Source organism: Mesoplodon bidens (assembly GCF_964165515.1).
Source record: "Mesoplodon bidens genome assembly, chromosome: 3".
NCBI lineage: Eukaryota > Metazoa > Chordata > Mammalia > Artiodactyla > Ziphiidae > Mesoplodon > Mesoplodon bidens.
Genome location: NC_138178.1, coordinates 167067894 through 167090145, shown reverse-complemented (window position 1 = coordinate 167090145; position 22252 = coordinate 167067894). Strand labels below are relative to the sequence as shown.

At 51.2% G+C, this 22252-nt stretch overlaps 1 protein-coding gene across 3 annotated transcripts in view; it reads right to left on the bottom strand.

Annotated features, from left to right (window-relative positions):
* RIN3 (Ras and Rab interactor 3) overlaps nucleotides 1-22252 on the bottom strand; it is a 123984-nt gene that overhangs the window by 48267 nt on the left and 53465 nt on the right. For all 3 annotated transcript variants that reach the window (XM_081230316.1, XM_081230315.1, XM_081230314.1), the window contains exon 3: nucleotides 19845-19962. In XM_081230316.1, the coding sequence (XP_081086442.1) occupies nucleotides 19845-19962 (118 nt within the window). The remainder of the gene's footprint in view (nucleotides 1-19844; nucleotides 19963-22252) is intronic.

Genomic DNA, 22252 nt, shown 5'->3' with positions numbered 1-22252 from the left:
TGGGAAAGGAACAGGGGAGGGCCTAGCAGCCATGGCCAGGGGTCCAAGCAGGGGGCCACTTCCACATGCTCCCAGTGCCCCATTACAGGGTTTGGCAAGGGAGCAAAGAGGTGGCTGCAGCCCTGCACAAAACTGCACAACGTGACGAGCAGAACGCCAGCTGGATTTAATCCTACCCGGCAGTTTTGAGCAGTGCACAAGTTGGGCAACTGTCCATGGAAACCCTGGGTATGAGTCATGGCCTTCTATGCTGGTTGTTCTCGGCATAAGGAGCAATCTCCTCTTGATTTCATCTTAAGAATTTTAGGATGTAAAAGGCAGCAATGTCTTTTTACTGAGTTCTCGACCACACCCCAAATTTGCCCAGACTAGACCCAAGCACACTCAACTATGCCTCCCAGTGGATGGGGAACTACTGAAAGTCAGAATGAAAGGGCCCTTAGAGACAGCTCTGGTTCAAACTCCCTCACTGCACAGATGGGGGAACTGAAGTCCAGAGAAGGTGCAGCGTCATCCAGTGAAAGAGGGTTAGCGTGGGTGTTTTCTACAGTTTGATTCCTTTGCTCTCTGGAGTCTAGACTCTGAGCCTGGACTACTGCTGTTCTGCCCCCTTCTTCCAACTTCGCAGTGTGGGCTTTGTTCAGATTTGAGCCTCTTGATTAGTAATAGAGGGTTATCATTTTCAAAGTTTTAACAACAACAGTAATAATATCATCTAGGGCTTCCCTGGTGGCGCAGTGGTTGAGAGTCCGTCTGCCGATGGAGGGGACACGGGTTCGTGCCCTGGTCTGGGAAGATCCCACATGCCGCGGAGCGGCTGGGCCCGTGAGTCATGGCCGCTGAGCCTGCGCATCCGGAGCCTGTGCTCCGCAACGGGAGAGGCCGCAGCAGTGAGAGGCCCGCGTACCGCAAAAAAGCAAAAAACAAAAAACAAAAAAATTCATCTACCACTTACCAAGTGCCTACTGTGTTCTAGCCTCTGTATTTCTAATCATCATGACAACTCCATTATCCTCATAAGAAAGGAAACTGAGGCTCAGAGAGTTTAAGAAACTGGCCCGAGGGTACAGCCAGTCATGAGCAGGTGCCACCAGCCTGGGAGCTTGGAGCACGAGGCACCTTTTGTTCAGCAGAGGTGGCGTGGGGCACAGGGAGGGCATCCCAGTGCTTCACGCCTGAATGCACTCAGTGTGACTCCCTCACCTGTCAGCTAACAGAGACGCCTTCCCATGGGTCACACACCTCAGCCACCAGGCAGGCCCCGTGTTACCCTCAGAGAGGGCTTCCTGGGCAGAACTATGCTCCCTTCCCTCTGGCCCCAGCACTGGACACACACTCCAATTTAGAGCATGACTACACCACATCATGATGTGTTCACAGGCCTGACTCTGGCCCAGAATGAAGATCCCGGAAAGCAAGGGCGAGCTTCTTCTTTCCCAGATCCAGGGCCTCGCCTGGATCACCCCGTATGTTTAACCGATCTTGTCATTACTGAAAGCATGATCTCTGAATCTACACTGGCAGCCACATCTGCAGCCACTGCCACTACACTGTCCCAGCTGTAATAAAAGATTCCTTTTCTTGGATGGTGCACTTCCGTATTTAGCGACCGTGTAGATGAGGATTTTGGTCTGGGAAAAGGAATACAGAATGAATTGTCACAATGCAGATGGGACTTTGCCTGGGAACTCTTTATAGGTTCAGATGCCGAAACAGAAGGGGAGACATCGGACAGATGTGCGAATTGCCAAATGGCAGGGAAGACTAAATAAAGAGTAAGCAACAGGGAGGTGTTTGGGGAGAAGGAACAGGGAGGGGTGGAGGAGAGATGCTGAGCGGAGGCCCGCCATCCCAGGGCTTGAATTACCCACAGGGCACGAGCTGCAAGGCTGGGAAAGCAATCCGCCAGCTCCTCCACTCAGATTGTAGGGGCGGGGAGGCATCTTTGATTGTACCCATCATGAAAAAACATGGCTCTCTCTGGGAGCAGAAAGGACAGGCGGAAAGGGAGGTGGCTCAGGGCACCACCCTGATGGCAAAAACAGCCCCGAGGGCCACGGGAGGACCCATCGAGAAACTACCCCACCCAGAAAACAGCCCAGCTTCAACTTCAGGAGCTTATAAAGTTCATCCCATCTCAGAGTTTCGGAACTTTTTTTTTTTTTTTTGGCGGTACGCGGGCCTCTCACTGTTGTGGCCTCTCCCGTTGCAGAGCACAGGCTCCAGACGTGCAGGCTCAGCGGCCATGGCTCACGGGCCTAGCCGCTCTGCGGCATGTGGGATCTTCCCAGACCAGGGCACGAACCCGTGTCCCCTGCATCGGCAGGCGGACTCTCAACCACTGAGCCACCAGGGAAGCCCCAGAGTTTCGGAACTTTTATCTGTGGTCTAGAGGAAAGTGACTGCCACTTATGAGAGCTGTGAGACCCAGAGAGGTTAAGTGGCTCACCAAAGGTCACAGAGCTGGGAAGTGGTACCAGGATGTGACCTGCAGCGATCCTGACTCTGCAGCCCGTGACCTCACCCAGCACACCAGGCCGCTGGCTCTCTAGACCCTGCTGTCCAACAGAAATATGATTCGAGTCACGTGTGCAATTTAAAATTTGCTCATAGCCATATTAGTAATAGTAAACAGAAACAAGTAAATAGTAGAATTCATCTTAATCATATATTCTATTTAACGCAATGTATTCAAAATAGTATCATTTCAACAAACCATAAATATAAAAAAATTACTGAGACACATCACATTCTTTTCTTCATACAAAGTGTTCAAAATCTGGTGTATATTTTACACTTACAGCTCATCTCAATTCAGACTCACCACATCTGTAGTGTTCAGTAGTCTCATGTGGCTCATGGTTGCCTAACTAGTCGGCTGTGCTTGACCAGGAGCAAATCTACCCCCCAGCGCATGGACACATCTTAGGTTGTTGGGGGGAATGGGGAGGGGTTGGTACTACAGACATCGAGCGGGCAGAGGCCCGGGATGCTGCTAAACATACTGTAGCTCAAGGACAGCCCCTCACAGCAAAACATACTATAGCTCACATTTGACAGCCCCAGCGTCAAATGTCGAGTGCTGAGTTTCAGAAACCCAGCACCAGAGGGAGAACCAGCTTGTGCTGCTAGGGCAACCGTCAGGAGCCCAGGGGCCCTGTGGATGCCGACACCTAGAGCTGCCTGCACGTGGTGGGTGCCCGACATCAGTGCTGGCACGGAGCTGAATGCCAGATCGGAGTGCCCGCTAGGACTCAGAATCCAAGACCTGGGGCTTCCCTGGTGGCGCAGTGGTTGAGGGTCCGCCTGCCGATGCAGGGGGCGCGGGTTCGTGCCCGGTCAGGGAGGATCTCGCGTGCCGCGGAGCGGCTGGGCCCGTGAGCCATGGCCGCTGGGCCTGCGCGTCCGGAGTCTGTGCTCCGCGGCGGGAGAGGCCACAACAGTGAGAGGCCCGCGTACCGCAAAAAAAAAAAAAAAAAAAAAAAAAGAATCCACGACCTCAGCCTCACAGGAATCACATTCCAGTCCGCTTCACAGCAGCACAGAGCCACTGAGTGTGGAGTCAAGAGCCAGTCAAGGGACCAGTCTCAAGTCAACTGACATTTCACTTGCTTTGAGATGCTACTGAAACACCTGCTGGTAAAGACCCAGCCAGCTGGGCTCAGGACGCAGCTTTCTTCTCGCCGGCCCTGGTGTAAAAGCCCTGGGGCAGGGTTGGCCCTTGCCAGGGGGAGGCCTGTGGTTTCAGGGAACAAATTCCATGAGGGGCGCGATGCTAGGGCACTTGAATTCAGCTGGAGGTCAAACTGCTTCCTTCAAGTCAGTCCATCAGTAGGAAAGCTGATGTCCTGACCCTTAATTTCCTCACTGGCTCTGAACGCAGGAGTGGAAGAAAGGGGTGTTATTTATAGAACCGCCCCCATTCCCCAAATCCCCGGCAGGCATAGGGCTGGGAGCTCTCCTGAATCACGGTAAATGCCCCTGGACAGGGAAAGGGACACGACTGCTGCTGCCGCAAGAAGCATCTCTATGGGCACAGGGACGTTCCCGTGACCTACTGGGGGTCAGGACTCAAAGTCCTCCGGCAATTAGATTCAGAGTCTTAGGTTTCTCTAGCCCATCATCTAATTCAAGTTCCCCTTTAACTACCACATGGCACTTTTACCACCCAGTACGAAGAGTGGACTTATCTCTAAGCACAGAGGTGGAAACGGGCCTCTTGAACGCACAGGACGTGACCACCACAGAGGGACAATGCAGGCTTAGCATCTCACCCCCTGGAGGCTCTCAGATCTCTACCCCAGGCTGTGCCCTCCCTCCAGAGGCCTGGACCCAGGGGTTTATTCAATTTGCATTCATCAAATATTTGCTGAGCACCTACTATGTGCCAGGCACTGCTCCAGGCACCGGGGTGATGGTGGTGGGTTTCTTTCTCCCTGGCACGGTGGCTCCCCGTGTTCCCTGCTGTCACCCCTCCAACCACCCTTCCCCGGGATCTGGGGTGACGCTGCCACAGGTCCCCGACACACAGGCTCCTCTTCCCTCCTCAACCAGTTCTGCCAACTGGGCTGTCAGTCTTCCTCCTGGATATCTCTGGCCGGGGCCCCTCCTCTCCACGCCCCACATGCTGCCCCTAAATGGTTGCCGAGTCCCCTCTGGTGTTCGCCCCCGGGGGTCTCCCCTGCATTCCAGCCTCCATGCTGCCCCCAGTGGCACAGGACTTCTGTTTAAAAGGAGCATCAGATCTCCTCCCCACCACCCCCAGCCCGTCCCCATTCTCTGTGGCCATTTAGATAAAGGCTGAGTGGCAAGACCTGGGTGCACGCCACCCTGTGATCAGCTCTGGCCAGTGGTCCCATTCTCTGCCTGTCCCTCCCTCCGCACGCCTTACATTCCAGCTGACACCACGTCCCTTGGGCGGACCCCAACATCCTGAAACTCCAAGTCCTTGCACATCCCATCCCACCACTTGGCATGTTCTTCCTCCCTCATCCAAACGGGACAGTTCTGTTCATGCTTCAAGACACAGCTCACATGTCCTCACTCCCCAGAGGTGGCCCCCTGGGGTCTCACTCACCCTCCAGCATTGGGGGTGGGGTGGGGTCCTTCCTCTGAGGGCAGTAAAATCCTAACATTTTCTTAATATCATCACCTCTGTATCCCTAGGGTCTAGTGTTCTTAACTCGAGTAAAAGAATAAGTGAAATGTCTCACGCGATTCTCTAATTATGTAGTGTGTGTGATCCTTGCACCCTAAAGTAGACAGACGTTTCCCTGAGAGCAGAGCCATGTTTTCAACTTAAGAGCAAGTAGTGTGACACAGTGCCAAGAACGTGCTGGGGAGTCAGGCTGCTGGGGTTTAAATCCTGGCCCCGCCACTTACTAGTGTGTGACCATGAGCAAGCCACTTAGCCTCTCTTTTCCTCAGTTTCCTCATCTGTAAAATAGGATAGTACTTGTTCTGGTATCTACTCCTGTGCAATAAACTACTTGCAAAATTTAGTGGCATAAAGCAACCACCATCTTATTGTAGCTCATGATTTCCTGGGTCAGGAATTTGGGCAGGGCTCTGCTGGAAGACTCTTCTGCTGCTCCTAGCACTGACTAGGTCACTTGCTGATACTCAGCGGGGGACTGGTCTGGTCCAGAGGGTCCAAGAAGCCTTTACTCATGCCCGTGCCTTGGCAGGCAGAGCTGGAAGGCTAGACTCAGCAGGCCTCCTTGGGCCTCTCTCCCTGTCCATATATCTCGGGGCCTCTCCAGTATGGTGGTCTCAGAGTCATCAGACTTCTTACATGGCAACTCAGGGTTCCCAGAGTCCAAGCAGAAGCTGCCAGTTCTCTAAAAAGCTGCACATGGAACTGGCACAGTGCCACTTTGGCCTTATTCTATTGCCCAAAGCAGTCCCAGCCTGACTCAGATTCAAGAAGAGGAGCCATAGCCCCCCCACCTCTTGAGGGGAGGAGTGACCAAAAAAAGCACAGCTATTTTATTTATTTATTTATTTTTGTGGTATGCGGGCCTCTCACTGTTGTGGCCTCTCCCACCGCGGAGCACAGGCTCTGGACGTGCAGGCCCAGTAGCCATGGCCCACGGACCCAGCCGCCCCGCGGCATGTGGGATCCTCCCAGACCGGGGCACGAACCCGCGTCCCCCGCACCGGCAGGTGGACCCTCAACCACTGCGCCACCAGGGAAGCCCAGCACAGCTATTTTTAATCTGCCCCATGATAGTGTTTATATCCTAGAGCTGATATACAGATTAAATGAGTTAATTCATATAAAGGGCTCAGGGAATGGTTGCTCTCAGCATTCTACTTCCTTAGAATCTCTCACTGTACCCGGCAAAGTTCTCAATGAATATTCCATGTCATAACTCAGTAGAGGAAGAGGCACAGGGAGAACATTCTAGTTCGGGCTGCATAGAGGGAGCTTCCTGTACCAACCCCTGAGCCACATTCTGCAAACCAGGGGTCCACCTGGAATCCTAAGATGGTGTTGTGAAAATGGAGTTCTGAGGGAGCCCGGGAGAGAGCAGAACCAACACATATTCCACATACAGTCCAGGGATGCCAAGACCCACAAGCCCCTCCCCATGGGTCTCCCCAAACCCATATGTCACAGATGAGGAAACCGAGCTCAAAAAGGCTCTGGAGCTTGCCCAGTTTCAACCAGCTAGTAAGCGACAAAGCAGCCTTTACATTGAGGGCTGCCTGTGTGTCGGCTCTTTCAAAACGACAGCCACTGCCACTGCCACAAAGAAAACTGTGGACTCCACCATGTCTTCTCAATGACTGACAGGGCTTTGGTCCTTGGAACCCTGAAGCCGGTACGAAGGAGCCCCTCAGGCTTCCACTAGAGAGGACCTCATGATCTCAAATGTTATCCCAGGATCAGTTTATAGTCTCACATTACTCCCGATTCCTCGGGGAATCTATGCCACACCTGCAGTACCACTCCCTGGTTCCAACTTATTTCCTGTTTCTGCAAAGATACAGCCCCACCCCTTTTTAAAGAGACAGCTTTTTGTGTAAGAATTACAACAAACTACATAAAATACACACATCATATCTACACACACACACACACATCATGCTTTAGTCTGCAAAACGCTCACACATACATCCCCTCCCAATGGTTCCATGAGGTGGGCACTACTGTCCTCATTTTATAGATGAGGAAACTGAGCAGTGGTGTGCTGGTAATGTTTAACCACTGGCTCTCCAGGGAAAGAAAGCCCCAATTTTATGGCACTTGCCAATTTCCATGATGTGAATAGTCCCACCATGTTGATTTCAAGCGCAGAGTTGGGAAGAGCACCCTCACGGGCTGGAACGATCGGGCTCTGGTGCGCCACCAAAACCGCGGCTCAGAGACAAACCCACCTGCGGATGGTCATCAAGAGGGTGAACTGTTAAGAGGCCTGGAACTCAGGTGACCCCACTGATTCTTCTCCAGGGCTGTCCTTATTGAAGCCGTCCAGCCTCTGTCTGCCCCTTTCTCTCCAGCTTTCTCTTCTGTGCAATAAACATAAAGTTCTTGGGTAAATCTCAGCTGAGGCCTCAGACTCTGAGGGCGATTCCAAAGTCCTTACATATACTTGATGACGTTCTGCTCCATCTCCCTACAGGCACTCCCCATCACTCCCTGACTTGGAGCATCACGAGCATGAGGACCACGAGAGGCGAGACATGAAACAACCTGGCCCAGATGAAGCCGCTCTGAACATGGAGTTGACGGCCCGGGTTCAATCCCTGTTCCATCCTTGGACACAATTCCCTCAGCTGCAAAATAGGGGTCTAGTACCTGCTTCCTAGGGCCATGGTGAAGACAAGAGGAACAGCTTCCATGAATGCTCACCTTGTGCCTGGTACACAGGGAGTTTCCCCAATAACTGGGGCCCAAAGGCTATAAGATTTCAAGGGTAGGGCCTAGAACTGAGGAACTGGGTCTCACCTGGGGGCTGCCCAGGGCAACCTTGGACTGGGAACAATGACTACATTAAAGGAACATCCCCAAGAAGGGAAGTTCCCTGAAAGTTTCCGCTGTGAAAACCAAGGCTGAGACAGCAATAAGCACAACAGAATGTATGCAACAGGCTCAGGACTGCCAATAAAAGCAGTGCAAACTATTCACTGCTTCTTAACAGATCCAGGGAGACGGACACAAAAAAACACTGAAGTCACCAGTCCATTTCTACAGAACTTTCCAGAAGGTCTCACCTCTGACTGCTTCCTTAAATAGTTTGGGCAGAAAGGAGAAGTTGGTGGGACAGGCATTATACTGTGGCTTCCCAAGTGGCCAGCTGGGCTGCATGGGACACTGAACAACATGTAGTTTCCTCCACTATGATGAGGCTTTATATCCAAGTGCTTGGGATGTCTGGGGCCAGGCAAACCAAGAACAGCGCCTTCTCTCTCTGTGGGGCTTCATCCTTCCAAGGGATTTTATATCCATCTCTTGCCTGGTGAGGTCAGGAGTCCCTTTTCACAGGAGGCCCAGAGACATTGAGTGACTTGCTAAAGGTCACACAGCAAGTTACTGGGGGAGCCAGATTAGAACCCTACTTATTGACACCTGCCATGGCTTTGCACACGTTCACACCGATGCCGTCACTGTTCCTGGTGGTGAAGCTGTCTGGGAGCTTCCAGAGCCAAGCAAATCTGGGAAGTGCTTCAGAAGTGCTCAGAGGTGACAGCTTTCCCTTTTGGGAAAACCCCCAAAGCTGAGTTCCCCAGGAACATCTCCCTAGGAGTCCTGAATATGGGGCGCCCCTCCCAGAGCAAGCCTCTGCACAGGAATGCCGTGAGAACTACAAAGCACTCGCGAAAGCACTTGGCCTTGTTTCTTCCACTCTTGCCTCAACCCACTCAGCTACCCAAGTGACCCTTTTAAGAGCAGAATTTGGCCTTATCTGAGCTTAGGGCTCAATAGATGCTAGCTATGTATACACGTGAATGAATGGATGCAGTAGTATTCAGCTCACTCTTGCATCTCTGCCAGGTTTTAGATATGTTTGAATATGTTTTCTCGAGACTGGGCTCAAGATGGCAGAGTAGAAAGATGTGCGCTCACTCCTTCTTGCGAGAGCACCAGAATCACAACTAACTGCTGAACAACCACTGACAGGAAGACACTGGAGAGCACCAGAGTCACAACTAACTGCTGAACAACCACTGACAGGAAGACACTGGAGATCACCAAAAAAGATATGCCACATCCAAAACAAAGGAGAAGCTGCCGTGAGATGGGGGTGTGTGTGTGCCATCACGATAAAAGTAAATCCCATAACCGCTGGGTGGGCGATTCACAAACTGGAGAACAATCATACCACAGACGTCCACCCCCTGGAGTGAAGGTTCCGAGCCCCATGTCAGGCTTCCCAACTTGGGGGTCCGGCAACGGGAGGAGGAATTCCTAGAGAACCAGACTTTGAAGCCTAGTGGGAATTGACTGCAGGACTTTGACAGGACTGGGGGAAACAGAGACTCCACTCTTGGAGGGCACACACAAAGTCTTGTGTGCACCAGGACCCAGGGGTAAGGAGCAGTGACCCCAAAGGAGACTGAACCAGACCCACCTGCTAGTGTTGGAGGGTCTCCTTTAGAGGCAGGGGGTGTCTGTGGCTCATCGCGGGGACAAGGACACTGGCAGCAGCAGTTCTGGGAAGTACTCATTGGTGTGAGCCCTCCCAGAGTACACCATTAGCCCCAACAAAGAGCCTGTAGGTTCCAGTGCTGGGTTGCCTCAGGCCAAACAACCAACAAGGCCCACCCATCAGTGGACAAGACGACTGAAGTGTTACTGAGCTCTGCCCACCAGAGCAACAGACAGCTCTACCCACCACCCAGTCCCTCCCATCAGGAAGCTTGCACAAGCCTCTTAGATAGCCTCATCCACCAGAGGGCAGATAGCAGAAGCAAGAACTACAATCTTGCAGCCTGAGGAACGAAAACCACAATCACAGAAAGATAGACAAAACGAAAAGGCAGAGGATTATGTCCCAGATGAAGGAACAAGATAAAACCCCAGAAAAACAACTAAATGAAGTGGAGATAGGCAACCTTCCAGAAAAAGAATTCAGAATAATGATAGTGAAGATGATCCAGGACTTCGGAAAAAGAATGGAGGCAAGGATCAAGAAGATGCAAGAGGGTTTCCCTGGTGGCGCAGTGGTTGAGAATCAGCCTGCCGATGCAGGGGACACGGGTTCGTGCCCCGGTCCGGGAAGATCCCACATGCTGCGGAGCGGCTGGGCCTGTGAGCCATGGCCGCTGAGCCTGCATGTCCGGAGCCTGTGCTCCGCAATGGGGGAGGCCACAACGGTGAGAGGCCCGCGTACCGCAAAAAAAAAAAAAAAAAGAAGATGCAAGAAATGTTTAACAAAGACCTAGAAGAATTAAAGAACAAACAAACAAAGATGAACAATACAGTAACTGAAATGAGAAATACACTAGAAGGAATCAATAGCAGAACAACTGAGGCAGAAGAACGGATAAGTGACCTGGAAGACAGAAAGGTGGAATTCACTGCCGTGGAACAGAATAAAGAAAAAAGAATGAAAAGAAATGAAGACAGACTAAGAGACCTCTGGGACAACATTTAACGCACCAACATTCGCATTATAGGGGTCCCAGAAGGAGAAGAGAGACAGAAAGGACCCGAGAAAATATTTGAAGAGATTATAGTCGAAAACTTCCCTGACACCCAAGCTGGGAAGCCCAGAGAGTCCCAGGCAGGATAAACCCAAGGAGAAACATTCCAAGACACATAGTAATCAAATTGACAAATATGTTTTCTTGTCTATTCCTCATAACAATTTCCTTGGAGGCATCTTTAACCCTATTTGTGGTTGATGAAAGTGAGGCCCAGGACTCAAACACCTTGCTTGAGTTCCCAGAGCTAGTTAAGCAGAAGAACTGAATGCAGATCCAGGTTTTCTGACCCGAAGACCTATGCCAAGGGGGAGGGTGGGCAGTCAGAGAAGGGGAAGAGGCGATTAACTTTTTATGAGCACCTACTGTATGCAGTTCCAGTTAGTCACCACTACAATTATGAAGCCATTTCACGGTTGAGAAAACCAAGGCTTAGTGAGGTAGAGGATTGAGCAGCGTTGCTAAGACCTCACAGCTGATGAAAGCAAAGGGGTGGGTTTCAATTTGGGTCCATTGGGTTCAAAGCCCACTCGCGCAGTCTTTCCAGACCAGGCCGTCTCTCTGCATAAGTGTGAGGTGTGATTAACCAGCTGAGTGGTGGCCCTGCCCTCTGCTAGGCTATGGGGACCATGGATACTGTATCAGACATAAGCTCTACCCTCAGCCAGCTAGGGAAATAAGACATGAAAATATGAAATGGACAACAAAGAATGATGAGAAGACCTGACAGGCCCAGAGGAGTGGGCTTCGAGCCCCTGAGAACAGCACAGAGGTGGGGTGACACAGTGAGTGCAGAGGAGGAGAAGAGAAAGGGGGCAGGTGGGGCCAGGTGGGGATGCAGGCATTACTCCTCTTCTGGGAAGGGAGGGCCTCCATGTGGAGATAACCTAGGAGAGACTGCCCCGAACAGGCAAGATCAGGCAAGAGACACATCATGAAACTTCACCGTCAGCCTAAGTCGTCTCCTCGGGAAGTCAGCCAGCCTGGGTGGGTGGTGGGCGTGGGGAGGATGCCAGAGGCCAGATGCGCCTTAACTAGAACAGGTGCCCCCTGCTCTGCTATTTCAGGACAGCCAGGACCAACTAACTCCCACTCTTTGCTGGCTGATGCTTGGTGCCCCACTCCTGTAACGTCAGTACAATAACCTTATTTCTACTGCGATGCACACGCTCACGGCCGGGAGCACTACTTTACGGTGGTGTTAGTCTTTCACATGTCCGTATAAATCTGTTTATCGGCTAGAGAATTTCCAGAGAGCAGCTATTCGTGGAGGGTGGCAGAAGGAGGCAGAAACAGCTGGAAAGGAAGGTGGGAGCTGCGGACACAAATATTAATAATCCACACACACAGCTTTCCTGTGACAGGAAGCCCAGGAGGTGCCTGACCCCTCTGTAGTCACCCTTAAAAGACGGGTGGCTGTGCAGAGGCCCCCGGCCCTCTGAAACAGTTGAGTTGGACTGTTTTCCCTTAGACACGTTTTCTGAAGCTGCAAAGGCCCTGAAGGTGGCAGTCACTGTACACACAGGCTGAGGACACTCACTAGGGCCTGGTGCTGGGATGAGACATCCCCTCCCCCCTCAACCCATTTCCCTCTTCTCTTGCTCCAAGGCCATGTGTCCTAGATCTTTCTCCCACCTCTGTCAAAACCTCCCCCTGTGTTCCACTGTCTCAGAGCAAGACAAATTCCTGGTGCCCTCGAAGTGCGCACTTACATTCTAGCACTTAGGACTGTCTGACTTGCATTTCTGGTTAAATGCGTGTGTGTCTGTCTCACCATTGGGCCAATGTCAGGGGCCATGTCTTACAGAGCCTTCGTAAGTGTCATTCAGCACGCAGTTCATTGGATTTAAAGTCTTTGAAATGTTTAATAACACAGAGAAAGCTCATAATAAATGTTTTAGTGAAAAAGGAAGGCTAAAAAATATATGCACCACTATGATTCAAAATCTATTTTCAAAAAAACAGAAACAAATTCACCAAAGTTTTACAATCAGGTTCTTGGAGTTAAACTAGCTGGTGATGTAATTTTTTCCTGGGCCAGCCCCAATTTTGGAGGCTGAAAAGGGAATTACTGAAAACAGAAAGATACAAACTGCGGTTAGTTTTGTTTTTTTTTTTAACCAAAACCTCCATGGGTAATAACCAATGTGAGGTAAGCAGAATGAATTAACTTCTTAGAGGAGTCCTGCAGAAGCAAGGTGCTGAAGGAAGTGATGGTTTTGAGGTCTGAGCTGCCTGTTACTCAACCTCCACAGCTAATTATAACTGCTAGTATTTATTGAGTGCTTACTACACTCAGACACTGTGATAGCTTTTCCCCATAAACGTCTTCATTTTGTCCAGGAGACAACACTAGGATGTTAGAGTTACTTCCATCCTGACATCAATCCCAATGTCTGTTTTTTCCACACCACCAAGCAATTCTCCAACACCAGCTGGGTGTCCTACAATTTAACTCAATTCTGACCCCATGTACCTGGAGACAGTGTCAGATCCCACGGGTTAAGGGCTCAGTCCCACAAGACTCCCCACCTCCGGCTCCGCCCCCCAGTTCAGACACTAATCACAAGTTCAGGTTGTCACCTGTGCTTGTGACCAGTCGGCTACAGACTGGAGGTTCCAACCACTTGGGTTCCATTAATTTGCTACAGTGAGTTGCAGAACTCAGGAAACCCATTTACTCACAAGATCAGTGGTTTATATAAAAGGTTATAACTCAGGAACAGCCAGATGGAAAGGACGCACAGGACAAGGTGCGCAGGAAGAGGTGCAGAGCTTCCGTGCTCTCTGAGCACATCAGTCTCCCCAGTCTCCATGTGTTCACTGACAGGAAGTTCTCTGAATCCAGTCCTTTTGGGTTTTTTACAGAGGCTTCATTACACAGACATGACTGATCAAATCATTGGTCATCAGTGATTGACTCAACCTCTAGCCCCTCTCCCCTTCCCAGAGGTTGGGGGTGGAACGGAAAGTTCCAACGCTCCAATCGTAGGGTTGGTCTCCCTGGCAACCAGCCCCCATCCTTAGACACTTTCCAAAAGTCACCACATGGACATGAACTCAGGTGTGGTTGAAAGGGCTTCTTTTGAATCTCAAGACACAGTTATGGCTCTTGTCACTTAGGCAATTTCAAAGGTTTTAGGAGCTCTGTGCCAGGGAATGAAGACCATGGATATACTTCTTATTCTAAGTCACAATAGCACGATGCTGAGTGCTTCTCTGTGCCAGGCAACACTGTCCCATGCCCCTACCTGAGTTCACTCGTCAATCCTCCAACAGCTGTGTTGCAGATGTTCCCATTTTGCAAATGAGGAAACCGAAGCACAGAGACGTTAAGTAACTTGCCTGATGTTGGAAGGTGACAGGGATAGAAGAAAAACCTAGAACTGTCAGCCTTTCCAAAGCTCATGCTCCCAAAAGGTTTGCATTGACAAGAGCGCAAGACTCACTCATGAGGCAATACTTGCTCCCTGACAAAATCTCAAGAGCTTGCCTTCTCCACGCCAACCCTGACTTTAATAATAATCATTCCTTACCTTTTTATGGACTTAACACATTTTGGTCCAAATACAGGTTAAATCTCATTCTAGGATAATGGGTCAGTTGGTGAAAGGGTCAAACCCAAGAGCACAGAAAGCAAGTCTCCCGTGTGGACCTCAAAGGCCAATTTGGGTGACACTCTGCCCTCCTATACATACAGATCTCTACTGCCCAGGAGGACTCATCTAGAATTTCTCCCCTCCTTGGTTTAAAAGGTCCCCCCAGTCCAGCGGTGATAAGCATCAGCACCAATCAGCACAACATTCACCGCGTGTGCCCAGGAGGTGGGCTCCGTTCCCAAGTGCAAGTGTATCTATCCGATTCAACTACTTGGCCTAAAACCTCAGCCCTAAGAGTGGGAGATTTGCTCAGGGCAAGAAGAAATCCTAACTGAGTTCGACAGGCCAGCCGTTCTAAAGCCAGGGGTCAGTCCGGCATAGGGAACAGGCAGGGAGTGAAGTGGGGCTGCCCCCTGAAACTCAGCCAAGTGGCTCAGGCCAAGTACCAGGCAGTCACTTCCTGTAAGGGCCAGACCACATCATCCACCGCTGTCTCATAGCTCCTCTTCTACAGGTGGGGCCAAATGGTTTTCTGTTATTTGGTGGCCAGCAGAAAAATGCCATCCCATGAATGTGTCATTGCCACCATCTTCAAGGGTGCAGATTAACGAAAAAGTAGCTAGTGTCCCCCAGCCAGGTGGCTAATTTCAGCCATAAAGGGGCAGGACTGAGCCTGGAGGCGGGACTAGCCTCCATCTACCCCGTGTCCTGCTCCTTCGTCTCCTGTATCCCCTGAGCCAATGTCTCTTCTGCCTGTTCTCTGCCCCCACCCGCCAGACACACATCTGGCCTCTGAGGGCCCCTGATGAAGCTAAGTGGTGACCCAGACAGCGCAAAGCCTTCTTGTCACCTTGGTGCAGCACAGAAGGGAATCGGGGATGCAGTAGATGGTAACCGTTGTTCAAAATAGTTGCTACCCCTCCCTGCTACTCACATGCTGGCGGGAGGATCACACTTTCCATCCCATTGAGTCTGACCTGGCCATCAGACCTGTTTGGCCAATGAAATGTGATGGGAAGTGACACCTGCCACCTCTGAGTAAACCCTTTCGGCTCCCATCCTGGAATTCTGCCCTCTCTCTCCCTTCCCTCTGCCCCCAGCTGGGGGCTGCTCTTTCAGCCCGGGTTGCAGAGTGAAATGTTTTTGTAAAGAGCTTCAGCTGACAGGTGACGTGAGTGAGAAATACACTCACATTACTGTGTGTGCAGTACTGTGTGTGTACAACCCACTGCAGTGCAGGGCTGTTTGTCACTGCAGCATAACTAGCCTGAGTTGACTGATTCAGGGTTTTGCCAAGAAACGCTTCACAAGGAACTAGAGGATGACCCAAGCACACAGAAGCACAGAGGTGGTCCACGTGGGTCTTTCCCTTTCAGAGCAAACGGAGTGGGGTCACAGATGAGGCTGACCACCCACTTTGGGGGATCCCCTTGTCTCCTTCCTTCACCTCAGCTCTGTGTGGGGAACCCCAGCAAAAGGTCCCGGTTCCAGGCTCTGGGCCTTTCCCTTGCCCGCTTCCTCCTCAGGCCATCCCCCCACTGCAGCGACCATGGCCACGCGAGGACTCAGGAAGTTGGTGGCTCCTTCCTCCCATGAGGGACTAGAAGGCCCCACATGCTGGGCTATGATTTACCCAGAGCCTTGGAACCCTGTGTGCAGGCTTATTCCACTCCTCCTTTTGCTTTTTTTTTTTTCGCGGTACGTGGGCCTCTCACTGCTGTGGTCTCTCCCGTTGCGGAGCACAGGCTCCGGTCGCGCAGGCTCAGCGGCCATGGCTCACGGGCCCAGCCGCTCCGCGGCATGTGGGATCTTCCCGGACCGGGGCACGAACCCGTGTCCCCTGCATCGGCAGGCGGACTCTCAACCACTGCGCCACCAGGGAAGCCCCCTCCTTTTGCTTTAATCCTGCAGGAGGCTCAATAATAACAGCAATAACAACAACACAGTTATAACTCTCTGTGGTGCTCTGGGTACCACCCACCCTAAGCACTTCAGTCGGACTAACTCCTCCTTCCAGCACCCTGTGAAGCAGGCACCATTATCACCCCCATCTTAGAGGCCTGGAGAGCTTAAGCAAGGTGCCCAAGGTCACACAAGTGGCAAAAGGCAGAGCTCGGATCCGACACAGGCTGTGTGGCTTCCATGGTCCATGCTCAAACACCACGTTAAGGAGGCAGGTACTGAACAGAAAGGTAGGACAAAGGTTGAAGCAGCGAAGCTACATGGCAAAGAAACACACGACCTGCTGCTTTCTTGCTGTTGTCTGGTTTCTCTGGGGGCAGATCTCAGGGGTCTGAGGTTTGGGGAGCAGTGGCGTAAAATTAAAAAAGCGAAATGAAACACATGCAAACTTATGGCATCCGTGTAGTCACAGTGAATGGACACGAATCGTGATTTGGAACAGTTATGTTTCACAAAGGGGGTTTGGTTTGCTCTTTTCAGCTGAGCTGAGCATACATTTTTAAAGGTTTAAAAATGAAAAATGGAAAATGGGATTCTACCACATGGGAGGAAGACATGAAACCAGGGAAGGAAGCTTCCTCCATCCCGAACACCTTGGTTTATTCCTTGGGCTCCTTATCAGAAATGAGACACATAAGCAGACATGACATCCTGGTTGCATGGGGTAGATAGAGCCTATGCATGCTTCCTGACCAAGTTCCAAAAGCCCGGGGCAGCCAGGTTGTCGATGGGTTGGGCAGATCCAGAAGAGATTACCCTGGAGATGGGGCAGGGAGGTGGAGGAAGCAGCACAGGGACAAGGGAGGAAAGCAGAACTTCCAGACGTTCCGTCAGTCCAGCCCAACTCCCTTTTCCTCCAAGAAGCCTCCCTGGTCAGCCTGCCCTTGAAGCAACGCTCCCTCTTTCCACTTCTAGAGCACATGCTGACGTGAAACAGGCTCAGCACAATGCTACTCCCCACTTTCAGCTACTTTCTAATGTTAGTGTTGAAATTCAAGAGCACAACTGGCTCCTGGACTTCTAAAGGATTGTAGATACCTGGTGTCTGGACAGCCAAGTCCCCGAGAGCCTGGCTACTCTCAATAAGTAGCAGGACTGCACAAGACCATAAGCAGACAGGCTGAGGGCTGTCTCTTCTCCCAGGAGATCAAAAGCACACCCAGGGGGCTTCCCTGGTGGCGCGGTGGTTGAGAGTCCGCCTGCCGATGCAGGGGACACGGGTTCGTGCCCCAGTCCGGGAGGATCCCGCATGCTGCGGAGCGGCTGGACCCATGAGCCATGCCCGCTGAGCCTGCACGTCCGGGGCCTGTGCTCCGCAACGGGAGAGGCCACAACAGTGAGAGGCCCGCGTACTGCAAAAAAAAAAAAAAAAAAAAAAAGCACACCCAGGGTCTGTGCAGCCCCAGGTGCCCCAAACAACCTCACCCCTTCTGCAGTCATCAGAGGGTGCTATATATTTGGTCTGGGGAAACTGTAAAACTCTCCTTCCTCTCTGAGATCCCTACATTGTCTTCCCTGCTGGATGCTGTAGGGCAGGAGTCATTAAGGGTTGCTGTATAAATTAACAACCCCACACACTCCTTACCCCTTACCCAGAGAGCAGACTCCAAGCAGTTCACCAAGATTCAGCCCCTCTGCGCCTCCCTGGACAGGTGTCTGGACCACATTTCCCAGTCTCCCTTGCAGTTGGGTGTGGCCATGTGAGCAAGTTCTAGCCAATGGAATGTGAGCACAAGTGACACACCTACTTCCAGGCATTGAGGTAAGACCCGCCCACAAGCCTCCTCTTTCGCCTTCCAGCCTATATGGCATGGAGTCAACCACAAGAAACTGGGGGCTGCATGCTCCAGATGGGGTCCCTGAATGAGCCTTCCCCACTGACCAGGAATCTTGCACATGATTGGGAAACTAGCCCCTTCTGGGTTTAACCCATTACATTTTTTGTTGTTATTGCAACAGCTGGCTAATCTTCCCACTTATGTGTTCTCCATAGCATGACTCTCCCCACTTGTTTACTGTCTCCTCTCTCAGGGGCAGGGACTGTGTTTTGTTCCCTGCTGTGTCCCCAATGGTAGGACAGCTCCTGAGACACAGAGCAGACACTTAATAATCAACTGTTGAATACAGAATGAGTGAACTGTTTCACCTATTCAGTGTATGGCAAGAACAGGAAACTGCCCCTGCTTTGCTTTCTCCTCCACCTCTGGAGCTGGAAAAGCAGCATTTAATTGAACTAAATCCTCACCCTTCCGGAGCCAGCCTGTATTCCCTCCTCTTTGACACCCTCCCGGGATCCTTCCCACCGTGGTCTGCATTCTCTGTGCCCCTCGGCCAGAGGTTCCTGTGCAGTTACATCTGTCACGCTGCACAGCAAGTGTTGAGGTCTGTGTCTCTCCTACCCACCTTGTCCCCCACCCTCCAACTACACTGCGAGAGCCTTGAAGCCAGAGCTCTGTCTTTTTCATCTTTGCATCTTCCCAGTGTCGGGCACAAGTGTCTCTTGAGAAACAAGCACCCTAAAATATTTAATAAATACTTTAAAAACATTTATTATATTTATATAACATTTAATTATGTAAATATATGATTAAAGTATATATTTCTATCACATACTTATAATATTTATAAAATACTTAAATATTCTACCTTCTTTAAATGTTGTCACTCTGCTGCTAACCAAGAGTAAAAAGCTTCTGACATCCCTGGATCAATGTGTAAGAGGATCTAAGCCGGTGCTTGGAATAGTCTACAGATTCTATCAACAAGCTTTTTGGATCTTAATACCTGGCTTGGCCCACGAGAGGAGGGGGAAGTCCAAACCCTTTCAATGGCGTACAAACCCACCCTTGTTTGGGGGTCCCCAAACATTTTTCCACGGAGGCTCAAGCCTGCTCCTAGCAGCCCTGGGCACACACAGGATTTTTGTCTTTCAAAGTGCTTGCCCATTTGACCCTCACAAAGGTCCTGTGATACAGACAGGAAGTGACTATTATATCCATTTGACAGATGAGAAAACCGAGGCTCAGAGAGGTTCAGTGACTTGTCCAAGATCATGGTTTGAGTGTGTGCTGAACTGTCACTAGGACCCAGGAGCACAGACATGTCCTCTCTTTTTCTTCCCTTTCTCCACCATGACCTAACAAGAGGAAACTTCATAGAGGCCTTGAGGAAGCAAAGCCATCAAGCTGTGACATGGGTGAGTGGAAACACACATTGACTTTGAGTGATAAACTGAGTTCAAAACAAACCGGGTCAAATAACTTCAGCGGATGAAAGCTTTCCCCCTTCTTCTAATTTTATTTATTTATTTATTTATTTATTTTTTTTGCGGTACGCGGGCCTCTCACTGTTGTGGCCTCTCCCGTTGCGGAGCACAGGCTCCGGATGCGCAGGCCCAGCGGCCATGGCTCACGGGCCCAGCCGCTCCGCGGCATATGGGATCCTCCCAGACCGGGGCACGAACCCGTATCCCCTGCATCGGCAGGCGGACTCTCAACCACTGCGCCACCAGGGAGGCCCCTCCTTCTTCTAATTTTAGACCCTCTGGCCTGGGAGGAGTGTCTGTGGTTACAGGGTGTAGCATCTGCCGCTGCTGTGTGGCTCCAGGCAGAATGGGGACATGGTACTCACTCGATTTTTCTTCTTTAATGGTGTATTCCAGCACCGCGGATGAGCTCTCGTTTGGGGAAGGGAAGTGGACACAGAGCACCGGCTGCTTCAAGCTGCTGTCCCGGCGGACCAGGAATGTCTGCAATGGAGGAAGGGGGCACTCCATGAGTCAGATTTGGGGGGGAGGTTATTTCAAAGGACAAGAGTGAGATGGAAGTCATCTGGAATGTTCCAGAAACAAAAAGGCAAGGTGGGGGAGTCTAGTATCTCGAGATAGAACTAGGGGTTCTGCCCCAAGAGCCATGTGTCACATGGCCCATGTGCCCTGGCTCCTTGAGTCTCAACTTCTCATTTGTCCATCGAGGGGGGTCAACTAAATCAGTGCAGATTCCTGAGTCCCGGCCCTTGAGATGCTGGTTAGTTGTGGGAGAGGAGTGGGTCTGGAATCAGCTGAATCTGGTACAGGCAGTGATCCAGGGTCACGCTTGGAAAAGCTCAAATGGACGGGTTGAATTTCAACTCACACCCCAGCACATATGCCCTGGGGGAGGCTGCTGGAAACAATCATAGATATTAGTCAATTCACACTATTTTTCCCCCATAGAAACAAAAATAACTAATAACTAATATACACAGCAGCTTTTTCTGTGACAGGAACTGTTATGAATACCTTGCATATATTCACTTGCTTGATCCTCTCAATAACCCTGTGACGTGAGTTTTGCTGTTATCCCCACTTCACAGATGAAGAAACTGAGGTGCTCTCTGACCTTAACAGGACCTGGCTCTTCGGGTTGGTGTGAAGATCAACTGAGGAAATACCCATATGGGCTTGGCCCCTAGGACATACCCTGGAGGCTTTGCCTGGCCAAGGCCTCACAGCTGAAAGGGGCAGAGCTGGGATTCAGCCCTGGATGCTGGTGTCCATGCTCCAGACCCCACGCTATGCAGCCCCTCTCTGTTTTATACATCCTGCCCAGGGAGGGACCTGCCCTTCCTTCTCCTGTGGGTTTACTCTAGTCGAAAATGATGCTTCTGGGACTTCCCTGGTGGTGCAGTGGTTAAGAATCTGCCTACCAATGCAGGGGACATAGGTTCGAGCCCTGGTCCAGGAAGATCCCACATGTCGCAGAGCAACTAAGCCCGTGTGCCACAACTACTGAGCCTGTGCTCTAGAGCCCAAGAGCCACAACTACTGAGCCCACGTGCCACGACTACTGAAGCCCGTGTACCTAGAGCCTGTGCTCCACAACAAGAGAAGCCACTGCAAGGAGAAGCCCACCCACCGCAACAAAGAGTAGCCCCCGCTCGCCGCAACTAGAGAAAGCCCACGTGCAACAACGAAGACCCAACACAGCCAAAAATAAATAAATTAAAAACAAAAATAAAACGATGCTTCTGAGCCCCAGGAACCTATCTGTGCTCTAGTAACCCAGCACTACCCGAAGTCTAAACCAGAGCCAGCGCGTTTATAGACGCCTCACTTTTACTTCTCCTGTTCTGAACAATGGTTCTGCTCAGTTAAGGGGACCGTGACTCTGAAGTTTTCCACTGTTACACCCACAGCAGCCCTGGGGCAGTGCCCTCCCAACGGCCATCATGGGGAGGGGACCCCTGATTCCTTTCACAGACTCTGTGGTTTTAAAATGTTCTTTTTAGTCTCCACTGGCCCCACCCAGGCTCGTCCCTTCTTCCAGGCGATGACAGACACCTTCTGGAATCTCCCCAACCTCCTGGGGCACAGCTCCCCCTGGGGAGGAGGAAGAGGGTTGGTCCTCCCCCCAGGAAGGGTCACTCCTTCCTTTCCTGAGAAAGGACTTGGTCACGGTGTCCCCCCTCCCCTCCCCCCTCGTCCCCACGAGGGGTCTAAGCCGTTCCCACTCAGGCTCCAAGAGCCCGGTCTAGAGTTTGGAAGACTGGAAGTCTGGCCAAAGATGCTGAGAGAAGACTGGGGAGCAGGGCCACTGGGGCCTCCAGAGGACGTGGCCCCAAGCGTGAGAGGCTCTGGAGAAGCACAGAGATGGCGCTTCTCCCCTACCCCCGCCAAGGCACACTGTCCTGCCACCCCTTGGGTGATGCTCCAAATTACCCGCCGTTGTTACTGATTACTATTATTATTATGATATTGCTATAGTATTATAATTGTTAATACCATGTCATTGTAATTGTCAATAAAACATTATAATAATATTGTTATTATTGACTAGTAGCAGCTCACACATATCGCTTCCCTCCTCTACCCAAGCCTTAACCCCAGTTCATTAGATTCCATGATCTTACTTAACTCTCCTATGAGAGGGGCTGCTGTTATTATCCCCATCTTACAGATGAGGAAATTGAGGTACAGAGAGGCAGGTAATGCCCAGGACGACAGGGCTAGTAAGTGCTGAAGCTGGTATCTGAGCTCAGGCCCTTCGGATCTAGATCCT